Below are 17919 nucleotides of genomic sequence, written 5' to 3'. Positions count from 1 at the left end.
TTTTGTAGAGGAAAAATCGGTTGTTAGACATAAAATATATAAGTATATATACACAACTCTTCATTTAACGTGTGTTATAAATCAACAACATGGTGGGGAAAAAAAGAATTACAAAATTAGACATAATACAACAAATTGTTTAGAAGAATGAATATGGTTGTTGAAAATATATTCATCTCTGCATGACAGTTTAGAGTAAAAATATGCTAAAAACAACATGAAGCATAAAATGCTGTATAATTGTGGAAATTAAAGAAACCTCAGCATTCTTACAAGCTTTCCACGAAGTGAAACAGAATGCAAGCAGCAAGAATGTGAAACAATGTTGTTTGCGAAACCTTTAACTCTAAACAGCCACATCCATTTAAATAATCATTTTTCTCGGCAGATATTTTGACTTTTCATAGCAAGAACAGCACAAATGGTACTAATAAAGCTCAATGAAGTATCCCAGTAATCCATTCCTCTGATCCAGCATGCAGAACCCAGAAACTGGAACATCTAAACGTAGTACAGTCGACATGATAAAAGTTATTCATTACACCTGTGCTTTTCTGGCATGACATGTTCAGTTGTCAGGTGTGAAAAATTGTTCGACAAACTGAGATGGAAGAAATGGGATTGCTTTAATGTAAGTTGGGTGGTTGAACAAACTTCACTGAAACTTAAAACCACCTGCAGAGATAATGACCCCATTCATTTGTTTATTCATATGTGAATTCCACTTTAAATTCTGCAGCATTTGATGTGAGCTAGGCTTTGCATTTGTATATCAGATCTCATCACTACATGAGCAGGAAGCTAAATATATGAGACCCTATAAGCATGTTAAAATGCTAATATCAGAAAATACACATAGTTGTTAACATGCAGGTTAATATGCTAGTATCAGAACAGCACATGCAGGTTAACCTGCTAACATCAGAACAGCAATATACAATAGTTGTTAGCATGCAGGTTAACATGCTAACATCAGAACAGCAATATACAATAGTTGTTAGCATGCAGGTTAACATGCTAACATCAGAACAGCAATATACAATAGTTGTTAGCATGCAGGTTAACATGCTAGCCGTAGTGCTTGCCAAGACAGCGAGCACACTTACAAAATACACCATAGATGAGTTGAGTAAAGTCTGACATGATATCTTTTTCACTCAGGACACATTGGATTTTTCAAACACAGGTGTGACTAATAACATTGATAATAACTGCATATTAGTGCTGGTGCAGGCCCCAAGGCATGCTGGCTAACTACATCTAAACAGAATCATCATTAATATTAGTAATTACACATGTGCCTGTCAAGACATTAAGTTATGGCAAGAAAAAATGCTATAAAAATGTGTAAATATATTTGCATATGTGAAGCTGTATGCTGAAGCTTTTTCATAGTAACAAATGTATGGATTTTTCATCCATTTGTCAGTTTTGTTTATCTCTCTGTATTGATCATAACATCACCAGAGGATCAGTAGTGTTGCTATAGTTGGCATAAAGGAAAAACATGCTTTTCATGTGAGAAGTGCCAGTCTGCATGTTAACATTACATTGATCCATCAACTGTACTACAGGAACATGGATTCAGGTTTTTCAGTGTGTGTTGAAAAGAAGTTCAGCATACATTTACATAGAGATTTGCACATTATATTACATGAACAGATACATTTAAGCATTTAATCATATATAAATGCACACAGAAATGCATAATGTATTTTAGCACATACAGCATTAATGTACGTTGAAATATTCCAGCACATACGCATACAAATCAATGCGCGTGAGTATGCCAGTACACATACACACACACTTCAACTCTCCTACCTCCCCATCCCCTCCAACACATAACACTTCCTCTAAAATTCACTGGCAGTGTGTGCTGTGCAGGCATGAGATAACGTCCCAGAAGTTTTCCAAGGGCAGGACGAGTACTCAGACATCAGAGGGAATCCGCGTCGAGCCGAAGCTGATTCATTACATGTGTTGCATCTGCCTCCTATTAAAAAGCCCAGAGCACTCTGGCTGTCTCTCCTGGTCTCTCTCTCTCTCACTCTTTGACTGCAAACTACCTCCTGACTCTTTGCCTAGACCTCATCTCTCTCTCTCTCTCTCTGAAAAACTCCCTCATTCTGTCTCTTTCCTCTCTCGTCTGATGACATGTCTCAGCTCCTCACTAAGTCTTACATATTAGCTTTAGCATGCAGTAGTACAGTGTAAAGTTCAATCAATAGGGGTGTCTCGAAGGCTGATACAAATATTTTTGGATCAAAGCTGTCCCTAACATGGAAGATTGTGCGTATATAGAATATTTTAAAAGTGTACTAGCCTATGCTAGAAAAGAAAATTTAACATAGATTCAAAGAATTCCCTATAATTATTTTCCTGCCAACCTGGAAAACACAATTTAGACCATGGCATCATTATACAATGGAAGCAGTAAGTTTTTACTTTTTTAGTGAGCTAAAAGTCAACTTATATACTAGTGAACTCTGTGCTTTGTTTTTCTTTTGATGAGGTTTGAGTTGCTAGTGGATTTGGTTGGTACATTTCTCATCAGCTGTGTTTGCTATTGTTACTCACGCTAAATAGAGCCTGGTGGATATGACTGGCATGACCGATCAATCAATTATCAATCAGTGTTAGTTTATCACAGATATATTTGCATTTGCATACGATTAGTAAAAGGAATTACTGTATCAAACTGGCAAATGTATGTTTTAGATGAGTTTCAACCAGAAATTTTCAATTTAAAAAATCCCACTCAGTACACATCTTCACAATGTTTTAATAACTAAAACAATTAAATCCTTATCGAGAAAAAAGGATAATTTCCCCTAATATTATTTGCATTTTTTAACACCCAAATAATAATATTGGTAGGTACAGAAGAGATTCTGCATCAGTCTACTTCTAATGCTAATTAAACAGTTACATTCACATTTACATTTGTCATTTATATTCAAAATAAAGTGCTCTGTATGTTGGTAGAAGTGTGAAATACATCACTGAATATTTTTAACTGTGGCAGATTTCAAAGCCTTTATAAACTGACTATATGTTGGACATGCATTGTAATAGACAAATGGAAATGGTGAAATTGTAATGGACTATTTCTTCTCAAATCTAAAGTGAAATACTAGTGGAACAGCTGCTACCACTAATATAATTGCAATCTTACCTGTAAGTGGAATCTGATTAAGATGTGTGCTTACTGTAAAGGCTTTTCATAGACAACAGGATGAATTACACAAAGACACCATATCACGTCCATCATTTAAAAAAATGTGCATAAATGGCATGGGGCCAGTTTTTAGTAGAATATTATTTTCTGTGCAGTGTGAATAAAAGAGAGGAGGCAGGTGTGTAGGAGTGTAGCTGACTGACATTGACATAAAAAAACGTGTATGCAAGGCAAAATAATCAAGGAGAGACAATTTATGAAAGACCTCTTTGCCATTTTGTCCTTGGTCTGCAAAAAATACACGCAAGAAATACACTACCTTTTTCAAAATAAAATTTAAAAAAGGAAAAAGTTACCACACTTGTCTAAATCTTGAGTTTAGTTACTCTTGGTCATTCATCGATTGCTCATTGGTCAGCACTAAGGCAATAACATATTGATTAGGAAACACTGCACGATTTTACTCAGACATTCCATTAAAGAGCCATTTCCTGACTTGATTAAAGAACACAGTCTAAAGTTAGACAGATTGGAAGTTTCAGACTGTTCTTCATCTCGCATTTTTTAATCACTTGCTCATTTCCTTTACCCCACAATCTCATCTTCAGTGTTTTAATTATGTCGCGGTGAATGATAGCTAGTTTTACGGTGTGTGTGTGTGTGTGTTTGGTGGACTTGTTAAAAGGGGCCTTTTTGCAGCGCGTACGTTGGCTTCAGCTGATAATTATTTCAGATTACATTAGAGGAAATTAAACATTTCTTAAAGTACGTGTGAGGGTGACAAAGTTATCAAGTGTAGTCGCAGGAGAGAGTGTGAATGTTGCACTTCCAAAAATGTAATTTTTTCGACTGCTAATAAGATCATTTTCAAGTGTTAAAAGATAATTAATGGCGTTACAGCAGCTGAGCAGAACTGGAGCCTCTAGTACACCCATCAGTGGTACACACTGGTCAATGATAAAAGTAATTGGTGGTGAAAAAATTAAAATTGTTAGAGCCAAAGTGATATATAAGAAACAAATTAATAATCACTAACACTAATGTGATGTGTGAATTATTATAAAATTGGATTTGATACTAGTGCTGGACTCCACTGTTGTATTGATTGAAGCCTATAAACTGACTAATTAAAAATAATTATCATGTTGTTGTTTTGTAATGATCCTATGACTTTCTGTATCACATTACATACATTTGGATTTGTTTATTATTTACAGAGATCAGTATTTTCTTTGGTATTTAACCAACTTGTGAGTTCAAGTTGTGTAAATCTATGTGTAGTCAGACATTCTGTCATTGCGACATCTGTCTGGACCGATGATCTGTCCCACCGACAGACTTTTATCAGCTGATAAGAGTGTTTACGCCAGCCTTATCTCTGTCCATTTGAGGGTTATGGAGTTGAGAGTCATAACTGATAAATCCTTTCCACATGAAACTATTGCAGAATCTTGTGATTGATGCTGCATACCTACAGTTGTTATGGTCACGGTGTTACACTTTGACCTGCGTGTAGGAGGCAAATTTTATCTCACACTTTCAGACATCTGAAAGATAGAATCAGTAATTTGGTTAAAATATTGCTTCTGTCACAAGAAAAAAAAAAAAAAACAGATCAGTGTTAATGCTTTGCTCTTTCTCGAAAGAGTCTATGGCCTTTCATTTGATGGAACTATTTTACAAAGACCAACAATCATAACTACTTTTTACCTGATTTCTAATAAGCATTCCATTACTTGTTATTCTACAACAGCATTTATGATTAGTGTTATAGTGAACATCAGTGGCACTTCTTTGTGATATGGATATTGATTCAGGATGCCAAGTTGTGTGTAAACAATACTAATTAGAAAAAGCTTTTGTTCTGAAATTTTTCACACATTATCAAGTTAAATTAAATGAGTTTTTATGCCACATATTCAAATGATTTTTTTAAGGTTAACATTTTCTGCAGGGGTGAAACTATACATACTACAGAATATACAGTATTTTGTCTTTTTTGCATGCCTCCCCATTGAATATACTCTTGCAGGTATAATTACAACATTGAGAGCTACTACAGCACACACTCCAAAATGAATGAATAAATTATTCTCTTGTACTATCCAAAAGGTTTTTCTGACCACTAAGTGCAAATGTGGCATTTGCAGTGGCATGTACCACAACCTCATGTTGTTTTACTGCGACTTTGAATGTGCCCTCTTTTTTGAAAGCCAAAGTGAACTTTGACTTGCAAATAATCATGTTGAGTAAAAAAAAAAAAAAAAGATACAACCTTCAAAGTGAACACCATTTGAATTTCCCTTGTTAGCATGCATAAATCTTTTGCAAAATACATTCACTGCTTTCAGTTCTTTAATAGTCTGCACAAAAATCAAAGCTGCACATTTCTTGCAAAGCAACAAGAGAGAAAGAAGATCTGCATAATGTCTAGTTTCAACCAGGAAGAGCAAAACGCAGATCCACTGCATCGCTCCCTTGCTCTCCTTCCAATAACATCATTAGCATTTTGACATCATTGGTCTAATTGTTGTTGGTAGCTCTGAGAAACGCTTGCCTTGGAGTGGGAGTTGGGAGGGAGACAAGGGGGTTGGGGTGTTACTGCTGTAAGGCCTCGTGCTTATCAGCGCAGGGCAGATACTCTTCCTATGGTCCTGGCTGACAGGTGAGGTGAGTCTGTATGTGTGTGTGTGTGTGTGTGTGTGTGTGTTTCTGTCAGTTGTGGTTGTCAGTGGACCCCCCGGGACAGGTGCTGAGGGATGGGTTCGTATTTGGGAGCAGGTGCACCCTCTCCCCCCATCCCTCTTGCTCCTCTCTTGCCTTGTTCCCTCACTCCCCCAGGAGGCATATGGTGAGAGTGATTGGAGAGACCTGGGGCCCGCAGGGAGTGCTTCTCTCCCCAGTTCATCTGTTCCAGACGGGGCCCTGCGGGACATTCAGACTCTCCTGAGGTCCCTCTTGGCTGGGAATCAGGCCGAGGAGGCGGCTTCACTTTCAGGATGACTGCTTTGTTACAGTGTTGGGCGGTCGCAGTGGCCACCCCAGTTAGTGTTACACTGTTCAGCTTTTACATCACAATTTTGCGCGCAGGACATTACATCCTGCCCTCTAATTTGTTTGCTTATTTGTACTCAAGTGTTGCTTTTATTATGCTGACTCTTGTCATGTCCTGGTGCCATTGCTTGGAATAGAATCGCCATCTTGCTGCGATTTCACAGCCTCATATTTGTGAACCAGCTTACAAATGTGATGTAGTTCTGAGTGCACTAGGAGAGAGAGTTATGGGGGCATTTTAGGCCTTGTATAATATGTGTACCCCTTTTTATGTGGTCATTTATTATAAGGCGAGCTCTATGAATAATGTATGATTAAAAGGCGTAATGGATACACTGGGACTCGTCAAAATAAAAGCAAAAATCCATTTGCACTCCCTGTAGTAAATCCACGCGCTTGTCCTTGGGCTAATTTCCAACTTGGGACTTGGTGGGGGAGTGAGTGCATGTCTTGATAGCGATTTCAAGGGAGGGAGGTGTTGGTGGTGCTGTAAAGTGAGAGAAAGAGGGGGAGGGAAAAGAGGGGGAAGGAGGAGGAAAAGTGAAATGAGACATGGATGAGGAACAAAGCCAGAAACACCTATTTCTCCTGATGCCTCCCCCCCTTCATCTCACACTATCCCCGACTCTCTCTGTCTCTCCTTCCCTCTCTCCCGTCTCTGTCTCTCACCGTCTTATAGCTCCTTCCCCCTGCCTCTGAGCAGCTGCCACTTCTGAGCCTGAAGAAAATGAAGGCAGATGAATCAATTTGGCCTGTGGCCCTAAAGTGCACTTGTCTGCACCCCAGCCTGGGCGGGGGGGATAATGAGCCGATAGATTGAGCCGGTGCCGGAGCCCGGCACTGAGCACTGAGGTGCCTCTGCCCGCCACACCACTGGCCCCCTCACATACACACACACACACACACACACACACATACATACATACACACACCGCCGATGCCTCCCTGAACAGCGGTAGCAGCCTGTCGCTGGGTTAATGGGGGTGAGGGTCCTTTGCGCAGGACACTTTTCAGAACAAATTAGAGGAAGGATCTGTATCCGTCCTCTTCAGCCCTCCCTTCCCTGTATTGCCCCTCGTCTCTTCCCAGCCCTGTGCATGGGAAGCCCAGAGAGCAGGATGGAGCGTGGTAGTGCGGAGCAGAAGAGCATCAAAGCAGCTAGAAAGGAAGGGGCAGGTGGGGGGCAAGGCCCAAGATCCAAGGGTAATAAGGATTGACGTGGGGACAAGGCTGAGGCACAGCCTCCCTTAGCACTGTTGACAGGTGACGGCAGGCTAGGGAGAAATGAGGCAGAGTGAGAGGATCTGGAACAGGGAGAGGAAGAGCGAGGTCAGGACTAACAGCTTCTTTTATTCAGGGAGGGAAAAGGTGGGAGACCGTGCAGCCATCCAATGACCCCCACACCCCCCGCCCCTTCGAAACTCCTGCAAGGTGAAGGTAGAGGAAGGATCAAAGGAGCAGGACAACAAAGCATCACCCAACAGCCTCTAGCCAGCTCCCTGCTGACAGGCTGGAGATTGATCGACACTGCAAGGAGAGTAAGAGTGAAGGGGAAAGGAGAGTTAGCCAAGCCTAGCATGAACTGATGTGATCCACTACTGTCTCTGTCAATGGCTTGACTAGCCCTTTCTAAGCAGGGGGGCTATGTGACTTCACCCAGGGTTAGAGTAGTATAAATGAGCAGACCCAAGTCGGCACTACTCAACTTGGGGGGGAAATTAAGATGCTAGAGGGCCCTTTGAAGATAATTAAAGAGCACAGAGCGGCAGCCTCCAGAGAGGGACTGCAGACATGTTCAATACCGAGACTAATGGAGCTAATTTCCAGTACATTATTCATGTAAAACACAGGCCCTTACTTAGCTATGTTTTTTTTCTATGTATCTTCTATCTGTTGTCTTTAGGCAAACTATCCCCCACACACACACACACAGATTAACCATTTTCACATGTTGCTTCATCCTGATTACCAATACCGCATGAGTAAATCTTCCAAAGTAAACTTAATTCAAACAAAAAGAAAGCAAAAACTATATAGCGCCCTAAAACAGCCAGGTGGCCAAGAACTGCTCCCCCAGGACTTCCCAAAGTACATTTCAAAGGCATTACCTCGAGCGTAGTAGAAAGGCATTATGACCTTGAACAGTGTCACCACTTCCAACCAATCGCATCTCGGTAGACATTAGCCCCACCCTCAAGCTCACTAACTTGTCCTTTAACATTAATGAGTAGACAAAAAAATACAAAAACAACACATGAAAGCTGTACAGTTGGGAGCTTAGGGCCAATTAAACACCTCCCCAGACAGGAAATTAGTCCCTGCCTTAATCACAGGCAGTCAGGGTTGCCAGTCTTTTGTAAGAGTTGGTGAATTCCTGCCTAGATCAATTGCTCTCCTGTCCCGTTGAACAGTGGCTCGGGTAACGGTCGTTGCGCGCTGCATCATTAACCTAGGTGGCTAATTAGATGCTGTGCTCTGATCAATAGCTAAGTTGATTGCTGACTGGGTAATGTAGCGGCAGGCCCCAGAGGAGATGGAAACACTTTGTGCGCCTTCAGGAATTTGTCAGCAACACTGATGCTGGGTAAACAAAGTAATCAACAGCTGCACTTGATGGCGACGTGACGCTGACTGTACCCCGACGCTCTGTCTCTAACTCCCTGCCTGCCTGCCAAGGAGGATTGCTCTCTTTGTGCTTTCCTCGAGAGAAGGAAATCAAAAAGGCCACCATCTATTTTGAGATTCAAGGAGTGATTAGGCTGACAGGTAGTCGAGAGAGAGAGGGAGAGTGAGAGAGGCAGAGGGAGAGGCGGGTAGAGGTGGAAGTCAAACCTGATTAGACCCTGCCAGGTTTCTCTTCCTTCCATCTCTACACCCTGATTGCTTGGTGGCAGCTCCCTCCTCTACTCCGCCACACTCACCCCGCACCACCCCCGTCCTGTCACTGTTGACCTCAGCCCACTGCTAATGCCCCTTGGCCAATCAGCATGCTTGCCCTGGCGGCAGCAGGGTAATTAAAAGGGAATTGTGTCTACTTGGCATGTGAGCTGGTGGGCACAAGGGTAGACAAACATTCTCTCTCTGCCGCCATGCCTCCCTCCCTTTCTCCCAGCCAGGTGGTAGCGTACAGGACCTGTCAGATTAGCTGATGACCCTTTTAATTCTAGCCCAGCCGGGGGCCATAATTGATATTTACTGGGAAAGGTTAATTGTAGCAGTGATCTGCTTAAATTACAGTGGAGATCAGGAGACCGGAGCCAGCCAAGGCGAGTGCCACCAGGGGAGCTGCTACACGCAAACTGCTAGTCAAATGGATTACACCCCGCGGCCATCGCCACTGTACTCCAAGGTGGGGAAGCAGCACGGGACTTTGTGATTGGTTGGTGCTGCACCAGCACAGAGTCTTTCTTGCCGAGCTCGCCAACCTCCCATCTGGCTGGGAATTTGGAGGCATGCCAAGTGTGGGTCTGGATGGGCTGTAATAAAACAAGCCATCCGTGTTGGCATTAGGGTTACCATGATGTGGGTGGCTGAATGCAACTACTGACATTTGTACATTTAAGCTGCTGAAAACTGATATTGAGTATTTGATATTTTTCATTCATTCGACCATTTTGTAAGACCATAAAACAGCAGAAATAAAATGAAAATGAAAGCACTCTGTAAAATGTCTCGGTGAAAGTGTGTATAGTTGTTTCGTCTTGTCTGTTCACAATTCAGCTACATGTTTTATTGCTTTCTTTTGTTTTACTGACCTCAAGGAGGTTTTTTTGGCCTTGCATATGGAGTGAATGTGAATGAACTAAGAGGGAATGGAGTGGATGTGGATTCTCTAGAGAGAATCCAGCAGTGGATCCAGACTTTTTACTGATTCTACCTTTGCAGCAATTATATTCTTTTTTTAAACTGTATGTAGGCTGAGGTTAAAGCAAGCACACAATACAAACTTGTAGCTACAGGATTGTAGCGTGATGCTTGAGTTAAATGAGGGTTACACTCAATTATAATATGTTGTTTGAACGTACCCTGGCATTTCGGAGAATTCTGCAACCAACAACACGTTGAGCAATAACCGCTTTTGTTCATGCCCGTAGCTCATGCACATCTATGGAGGCCTGCTCCACGGTGTCTCACACAAATATAAACAAAGCTTTAATCTGTTTGTTGCATTTATGCAAACGTTATTATTATTGCATGTGCAAAACATGGAACAGGAAGGAACCTCCATCATATCAGAACTGGATAATACTAATTACAGGAGTAATTCCTTCAAATTCTACACAATTCACAAAAGATGCAACAGAATTCATGGAGGAATTTGTACTATAATAGTGAATCACAGTTGGATTTACTACAGTATTGATGCTGTGTTATTGTTGTAGGATGGTATCACTAGCCGCAGTGGGTTGAGGTTTAGTGTTGCAGGTGTTTTTGCTACAGCCAGTTCTGCTTTGCATTTAACCAAAGCACAAACTGACACTGAGCTGTGAGGCAACACACCGACTTTGTGTTTCCCTCAGGTTAGGAGTACAAGGACCCATTGAAAGTCAGTTGAAGCCATTGTTATTATGCTGTGTTGTTATGCATAGCTACCCAACTTGCGGCGTTGTTTACAGATCACAGAACGGCAGGAAATAAGATGGCATCTATAACTTAACTTTGTGTCCCCTGGTTAAAACATTGTTGTACTATTGATGTTCAAACTCAAATCTATGAATGTGTGAGAGGTCATATACATATCAATGTACAATCCAAAAAACTCTGCTCTTGTTTTGAGAAGAAACCAAGCGTATTACCTAAATTCTAAGCTTTATTTCATCGAATTAATAATTCAAATAACATCATATCATACAATTATTCAATTATAGCTCATTAATATTAGCCACATTTCTACTGTTTAATGATTAGTAAGTAGAAAACAACTGCACTGGTGTTATTGTACATGTATGGGTTAGGGTTTCTGCATTACCATTATGGGGATTCTGGGCAGCCACATAGATATCTGTACATTCAACAAGGGATGAAATCAATTAATGTAATGCACCACAATGGACATAGTGCTCAGTTTTATTAAAGATTCATTAGGGCAACATGTTGTTGCATAGCAGTGCATTCATGTGCTGGTGGTAAACAACAAACTTCCAGGACAGATGAGTCAGCAAAAACATTTTATTTTTGTTTCCTATTGATGTGTTTATTGGCTCCTCATGTATTAATAATTAGATATATGCTCCTGTATGTTGTGAAAAAAACATGCTCAGATGGATAATAGTAATATATTTTTCTTGCAAATGTACTGTTGTTACATCTGAATGTGTATGTATACTGGGTTAGGGGTTAGGGTTACACCTGTATACGTGTATACATGAGCAAATCTACATGATAGTGTAATTTTGGCAAACATTTAGTTTCACAGTAATGTAAAGCGCATGGTATTAAACTGTCAAGCCAACACTGTTATGGTGTTCTAATAACAATGTTATTCTTTTTTGCAAATTTATGAAAGTAATAAACCACTCTGCAGGGATTTACAGTGATATTGGAGCTTCTAGCACATAGTGTAGTCACCACAAATCACTGCTTCTCGTGATATATTCCTTAGTTGTAGATGTAGCAGTTTGAAATGAGGTAAGATGGCATGACAAAGACATCCTTTTTTTTGTGTCCACTGCAGATCAAACCTTTGGCGCTACGTCCAGTCAAAGTCAGCGAGGATGAAACGGTGCAGGAGCTCAGTCGACCGCACAGGAGCAACTCCAAGGAGCAGCTCAGTGAGGTGAGACCTTGGACGAGACATTTCCCTTTCTCACAGACCTCCTACAGAGAGCCACACTATCCACTTTCAGAGGCCAAGGCAGGGGACCTCTGAGGTGGGGCATAGAGAGTGGGTGGACGACAGCAATATTGAGACTGGGATCAGAGGGCATCTGGTGCAGTAGCTCCTGCTGTTTCCAGCTCTCACCTCATAAATCCCCTGTGCGTTGGGAAAAAACGGGTTGGCTGGCAGCTCATGGACAGGAATGATTAGGCCGGTCACACAGCATCACCTAGTTGGCCTGGTATTATTTAAAGCATGGCGCAGTTAAACGCAGACATGACCTAACGCGGTTCAGCCAGGTGTGGGCCGACCTCACCGACCCCAGAATGGAATGAGTTAAAAATACTGTTCCAATTATCCCTGCGCCGGCATCCATATGCCAGCCCATTTAGAGGATGAGTAGGTGGCAAAGGAAAATGGAGGCCAGGCATTGGTTCAGCGTAAGGGATGAAATAATGCAATTTAGATACAGGGGAAGTAATGAGAATTTATGCAAAATCCCAAGCGGCTCATTTTAAATGAATGTAGAAATATGCTTCCTAACTAATGCCTGTCAAGCAGGCCTCCCAAACCTAACTAAATTCAATCAGGCTGTTCATTTAGCTGACGAAAGCAGCAGGAGGAGAGAGAGAGAGAGAGAGAAAGAAAGAAGGGGGGAGAAAAAAATATGCAGGCTTCCTTTTCCAGCAGGGGTAAAATGATGGAAAGAAAAAGATTTTAATGAACTTATTAAATACATTGTTTTAAGCTTTTCAGCATTCCAATTGAAAACCCACCCTGATTTGAAAAAAAAAAAAAAAAATCACCCAGCCTAATTTTACCCATCTCTATCCTTTTTTTCTGAGCCTTGCTGCTCTGTTTCTCTCGTGCACCCTCCCCCCTCTTCCCCTTCGCACTATTTCTCTTGAATTTGTGTAAAAGGATGTCTTTTAATGAAAAAGTCAGGAGGAAGAGGCGGGCTTGTCAGATAAAAGACCGACGCCAGTTGACAGCTCTGACAGGGATATACGACAAGAATGAGAAGGAGGGGGGCGACGGATGAGGTAGGGGGGTGGTAGAGTGAGGGTGGAAGTGGTGGAGGTGGTGTTGGTGAGGGAGGGTACTGTTGAAAATTGCGTGCTGTAATCGCCGACGGTGTTAGATGTGGCATGTCTCTCTAATCTTCAGCCAAATAAATGGCGCACAGACACTGATCGTTGTAGCCATGCCATCCATATCTATCCATCTCGCTCCCTCTGCATGTCTTGCTATTTCTCTGTCTGTCTGTCTGTCTGTCTGTCTGTCTGTCTGTCTGTCTGTCTGTCTGTCTGTCTGTCTGTCTGTCTGTCTGTCTGTCTGTCTGTCTGTCTGTCTGTCTGTCTGTCTGTCTGTCTCTCTCTCTCTCAGCTGGCTCTTGTTTTCCACTAAGTGAAGGCCATGGAACACACAGCAAGATTCTTTTCCAACACCGTGTCACCGTCTTCTCCTATATTTCTAATTTTTTCAGCTCCATGAAATCTCCGCCACCGCACCGAGAGCTCTACTAATTTTCGTAAAACATGCTCCACCACATCAAAGTGGGTCCCCAGCTTTAGGAGCTCTTAACTAATGATGCAGCGTCGGCAACGAGTAAAATGGATTTCTCTTGTCTTACCGCCAAAGGAAATAGAGACGAATGCGACATGCGGACGCATCCGCCTGCCTGCCTGTAAAAACAGTCATGCATCAATTTGGAAGCAGGGGGTAAAAAAAAAAAAATGCAGGGGATGCTGTTTGTTCATTGCCATGGTTGGGTCTTTATCTGTTTATTTTGACTAGGTAATTGTGCCTGTGGTGCAGCGGTGCCCCGGCACTAAGCCACACAGGGATTAGGGAAATGTGAGGTGGTGGAGGGGGTGGGTTCCACTGCATCTGGGTCCTGCAGAAGAGAGGGCGGCAGTTGTGCTGTCAGGGTCTCTACCACCCCCACCCCCACCGTATCCACCCACACCCACCCACATGTACCCAAATCCACCCACCTACCTGATTTCCCTGCCACAGAGGGCATAGATGCTTGCATCCCCAGCCTCATCATGCTCCAGCTAGCTCTCATTGGCCCGCCTCTCCCTTCGACGACAAAAACCAATAGTCTGGGTTGGGAAAAAGATGGACTGGACCCTCCCCTGTTGTTGCCATGTTTTTCTTTTTTACTTGTTTTTTTTTTCTCTCTTTTTTTTCTTTTTTTTTTTAAGTAAGGAGAGTGGAGGAGGGGGCATGAAAATGGGGAGAGGATTAGGGGGTGGATTTAGCAACATTTCTCTTCTCCGGAGCTGTTTAGTTAACCCTTAAATGCTGCCAGCATCCGCCCCATCCCTCTCGCCACCAACCACCATAATCACCACGCAGACACACACACACATGCACACACAAACACACACACTCGTCCTACCTCCCTCCCCCACACTCCCTCTCTGGGGCGGGTTCTTAAATCCTTTTGAAGTCCTAAGCGCTGCAGAAATCCATTGAGAGCCATGTATAATGGCTTTTAAGAGAGAGTGTTTAGCTGTATGCCGACCCTATGGCTTATGAACCGCTGGCGTTTTAATGGATCCCCCCTTTCCCTCCCCTCTATTCCTCCCTTCACCAGCACTAAATCCAATGGATTGTCCCTCATTATCATTTAAATAAGCCTCTCTTTTTACTCAGAATGCTCCTAGTTGAATGAACTCTACATAGTAAGGCTAATTCCAAATGGCCTTGGCCTCCTACCACCTATGCACATATGCACTCACACACACAAACACATGCATATACTCACAATGTGCACACACACACACACACACACACACACACACACACACACACAGACAACAGACCACATTCCCCCCTTGAACACACTTTTGGCCCTTTTGTGTCCACAAATTCTTGCCTTCTGTGCAGATCTTCCTCCCCTCTTCTTTGGCCTCCTCTCTGGTCGTGAAAGTGAAGGGAGCAGAGAGGCTGAACAGAGCGGGGAATAGCCTTTTGATTCCCGCAGAGCCTGCTTTCCGGTTCGTGGCAGGACTCCTCCCTAATCGTCACCACAGGAGTCGTCCTGCGAAATCAGAGGGGCACACAGGCGTTGATGAGGGCTGAGGCCTAGAGCAGGTGTGGGAGAATGGATGAGGGGCACTGGGAGGGTGCAAAACAAGGGAGGCAGTCGTGGTGAAGGTGTGGGGGAGGTCGTTTGGATTGAAGGTGGAACTATGGATGAAATTGGTCTAGCAGAAAAGTCCCCTCCAGAGACCAGGGGGGGAGAAATTGCCAATCTAGACAGAGGAATAAAAGCAGTGAAAAGTGGAAGTGGAGGGAGGGATTTGGAGATTGGTATTCGTGCTGGGCGCTGACAGACAGAGCCAGAGAACAGGACAAAACCCAGCCTTTTCTGTCTCCATCCTGTTCTTGTTCAGCATTTAGAGAACTGCATTAGAAAACGCAGGAGGAGCTTGATCGGCCAAATCACCTCCCTAAAACCACAAAGAGATATTTATCCTGAGTACAAAAGGGGCGTATATAACAGAAAGAACATTTGGTTTGGTCACAAAATTGAACAGTCACCATTTTTAAAAAGACACAAAATGCAGCACAAAATGTTCATCAAATGTTTAATGATGAACATGACATAACGTTTTCTGTAAAGCATATACAGTACTTTGAAAACAATCTCTTCTTTTAATGTGCACTATATTTAAATAAATCTCCCTGGTCGTCCAGAAATCCTTGTTGATGCCACTCTTATTCATGTTTATGTTTGTTTGTTTTGAGGGCAAAACAAATACATGGTAAATCATAAGATGGAATAAGAGGAGATGACATGTTAAACAACCGGGGAATCTGGGTGGTTACCTACTCCAAAAAAAACTTCAATTTCTGTAGCAAGGTGTGTTTTATATTATCTACTAATGCAAATGATGGATTCACACTCATGTGTCTATCAATGTCAGACGGCACTCTCGACACCACAGAAACAGGTGAATTCAAACAAATATGTGTTGACACTTAATATGGACCTGAACTGCTGCGCATCACCTGTATTATTGTGTGTGTGTGTCTGTGTGTGTGTGTGCAGGAGCTCCAGCACCACTGCTCTCTCTCTCTCTCTCTCTTTCTCTCTATCTCTCTCTCTCGTTTATCTTCACAGTTCGCTGTGGTTGAGCTGGGGAAGAGGGGCCAACTTCGAAATCTCTGTTTACATACACCAACTAATAAATCTTGCCTAGTGTACCTTTAAAATCACCGTTGTGCACAATTTTAATTATAGTTTTACCAAATAATCATGGTGTTTCATAGTGTATTCCTAAGACAGTTCAAATTAAGTCTCTCAGCAGGCCGTGATTATGTTTATAGGGGGGGGGGGGGGGCGCTCAGCTACCCCTGTGGTGGAGACCAGAATGTATGGGAGTGGTGTGCGGGTGTGGGGTACATGGCGGGGCGGGTAAAAGGTTAACGTGAATATTGATATTAAAGCAGCGCTGCTTCATCATGTCTGTGTCAGCGAGTGAAACGCTCCTTAAAGGTCATCCCTGTTCTCCTCTCTCTCCCTACAGAGTTCCACTCACTCGTTGTCAGGCCGCGGCTACTCGGTAAGTGACATTTTCATGCTTCATAGCTTTACGGCAGAATTACAATCTCCAACGACCCGCTTTATGGCCCCGGCACTCGACATTTTAATTATGTTAAATAGAGTAATGGAGAAATCATGATATTAGGAACATTAATTCTGGCTGACTGACTGATTAAATTGTGGGAAGGTGTTCTGCGCTACCTTGGCGAAAAGGGCCTCGTTTTATTGGCATCGATCAGAGCCATTTGCCGGTGCTGCAATTTGGCTGTCAAGAGTTTTATATCTTCCTCCAGTGACTGTCAATGGAAGATCATTTTGCTCACATATCCGACAATATGCCTTAAAGCCTTTTAAAAGCCCCCGCATATATGCAATAAATACAATTTCTCACCTCGACAGAAATGCATGTGCATTTACACGTACAGGAGGAGCAATAGCAGTTAAACATGTCTGGTGATTTGTTGGCTGACATGTGCATTAAAAGGAGTGTAGCAGCCAATTATGTTATAACTGCCATTATTATAATTACTGCCAATAAAGTAATAAATAAAAAAATACAGTTCATAAGTTGAGATTCATGCACATAGATTAACATTTCTTATATACTTAGTGCAAGAGAATATACACGTTTGTGACATCATTCTAAGGAATCTAACTGACTATAACTAACTGAAGGATAATTATTTTCTATGTATGACAATGTGATAATACCAATGACATGTACAATGCAGAGCTTGACCTTGATCATTCAGAGTTTGTGTGGATGGAATGCCGCTTTTTGAGTATGTGCAGGGGACATGGTCAAATTATTTACAGAGGGAAACATATAGTGAGAACATAACCGTGAGCCTGGCCCTCTAGCTCACCCTAAAGTTCATTCTATGGCTAATCTCCAGGATCCACTACAGTGTCAATGAGCCTGGAGGTCAGTACCTACCAACAGAAATCTTATCAAACAGTATTGAGTTATCTCTCAATCTAGATGTGTCAATGCTGGGGACATTTAATAGAGTCTCACTATTATTCTGTGAAATATGTAGACTAGTTTCAAATTAGTCTAGATAATTAGTTTCAAAACCTGCACACATACAAACCAGGTGCATGCACATAATGTGAGCTCACAGAACAGTATTCTGAAAAACATCATCACGTGCACAAATGTGTACGTGAGTATACATGCATGTGTGTGTGTGTGTGTGTGTGTGTGTGTGTGTTTTCTCAGAGTTGGTCAGGTTTTTGAGCAGCTCTTTGAAAGAATCAACAATAAAATTAAGTGTTACGGACGTCTGACAATTGATTGACAAT

General features: G+C 42.3%; 1 protein-coding gene across 11 annotated transcripts in view; it reads left to right on the top strand.

Annotated features, from left to right (window-relative positions):
• fbrsl1 (fibrosin-like 1) overlaps positions 1–17919 on the top strand; it is a 283201-nt gene that overhangs the window by 108842 nt on the left and 156440 nt on the right. For all 11 annotated transcript variants that reach the window (XM_062418360.1, XM_062418353.1, XM_062418354.1 and 8 more), the window contains exons 3-4: positions 11910–12011; positions 16598–16633. In XM_062418360.1, coding sequence (XP_062274344.1) covers positions 11910–12011; positions 16598–16633 — 138 coding nt within the window. The remainder of the gene's footprint in view (positions 1–11909; positions 12012–16597; positions 16634–17919) is intronic.

This window comes from Scomber scombrus, chromosome 4 (assembly GCF_963691925.1).
Source record: "Scomber scombrus chromosome 4, fScoSco1.1, whole genome shotgun sequence".
Taxonomy (NCBI): Eukaryota; Metazoa; Chordata; class Actinopteri; order Scombriformes; family Scombridae; genus Scomber; species Scomber scombrus.
Note: the sequence above shows the minus strand (reverse complement) of the source record. Positions and strands in the feature narration are given on the sequence as shown.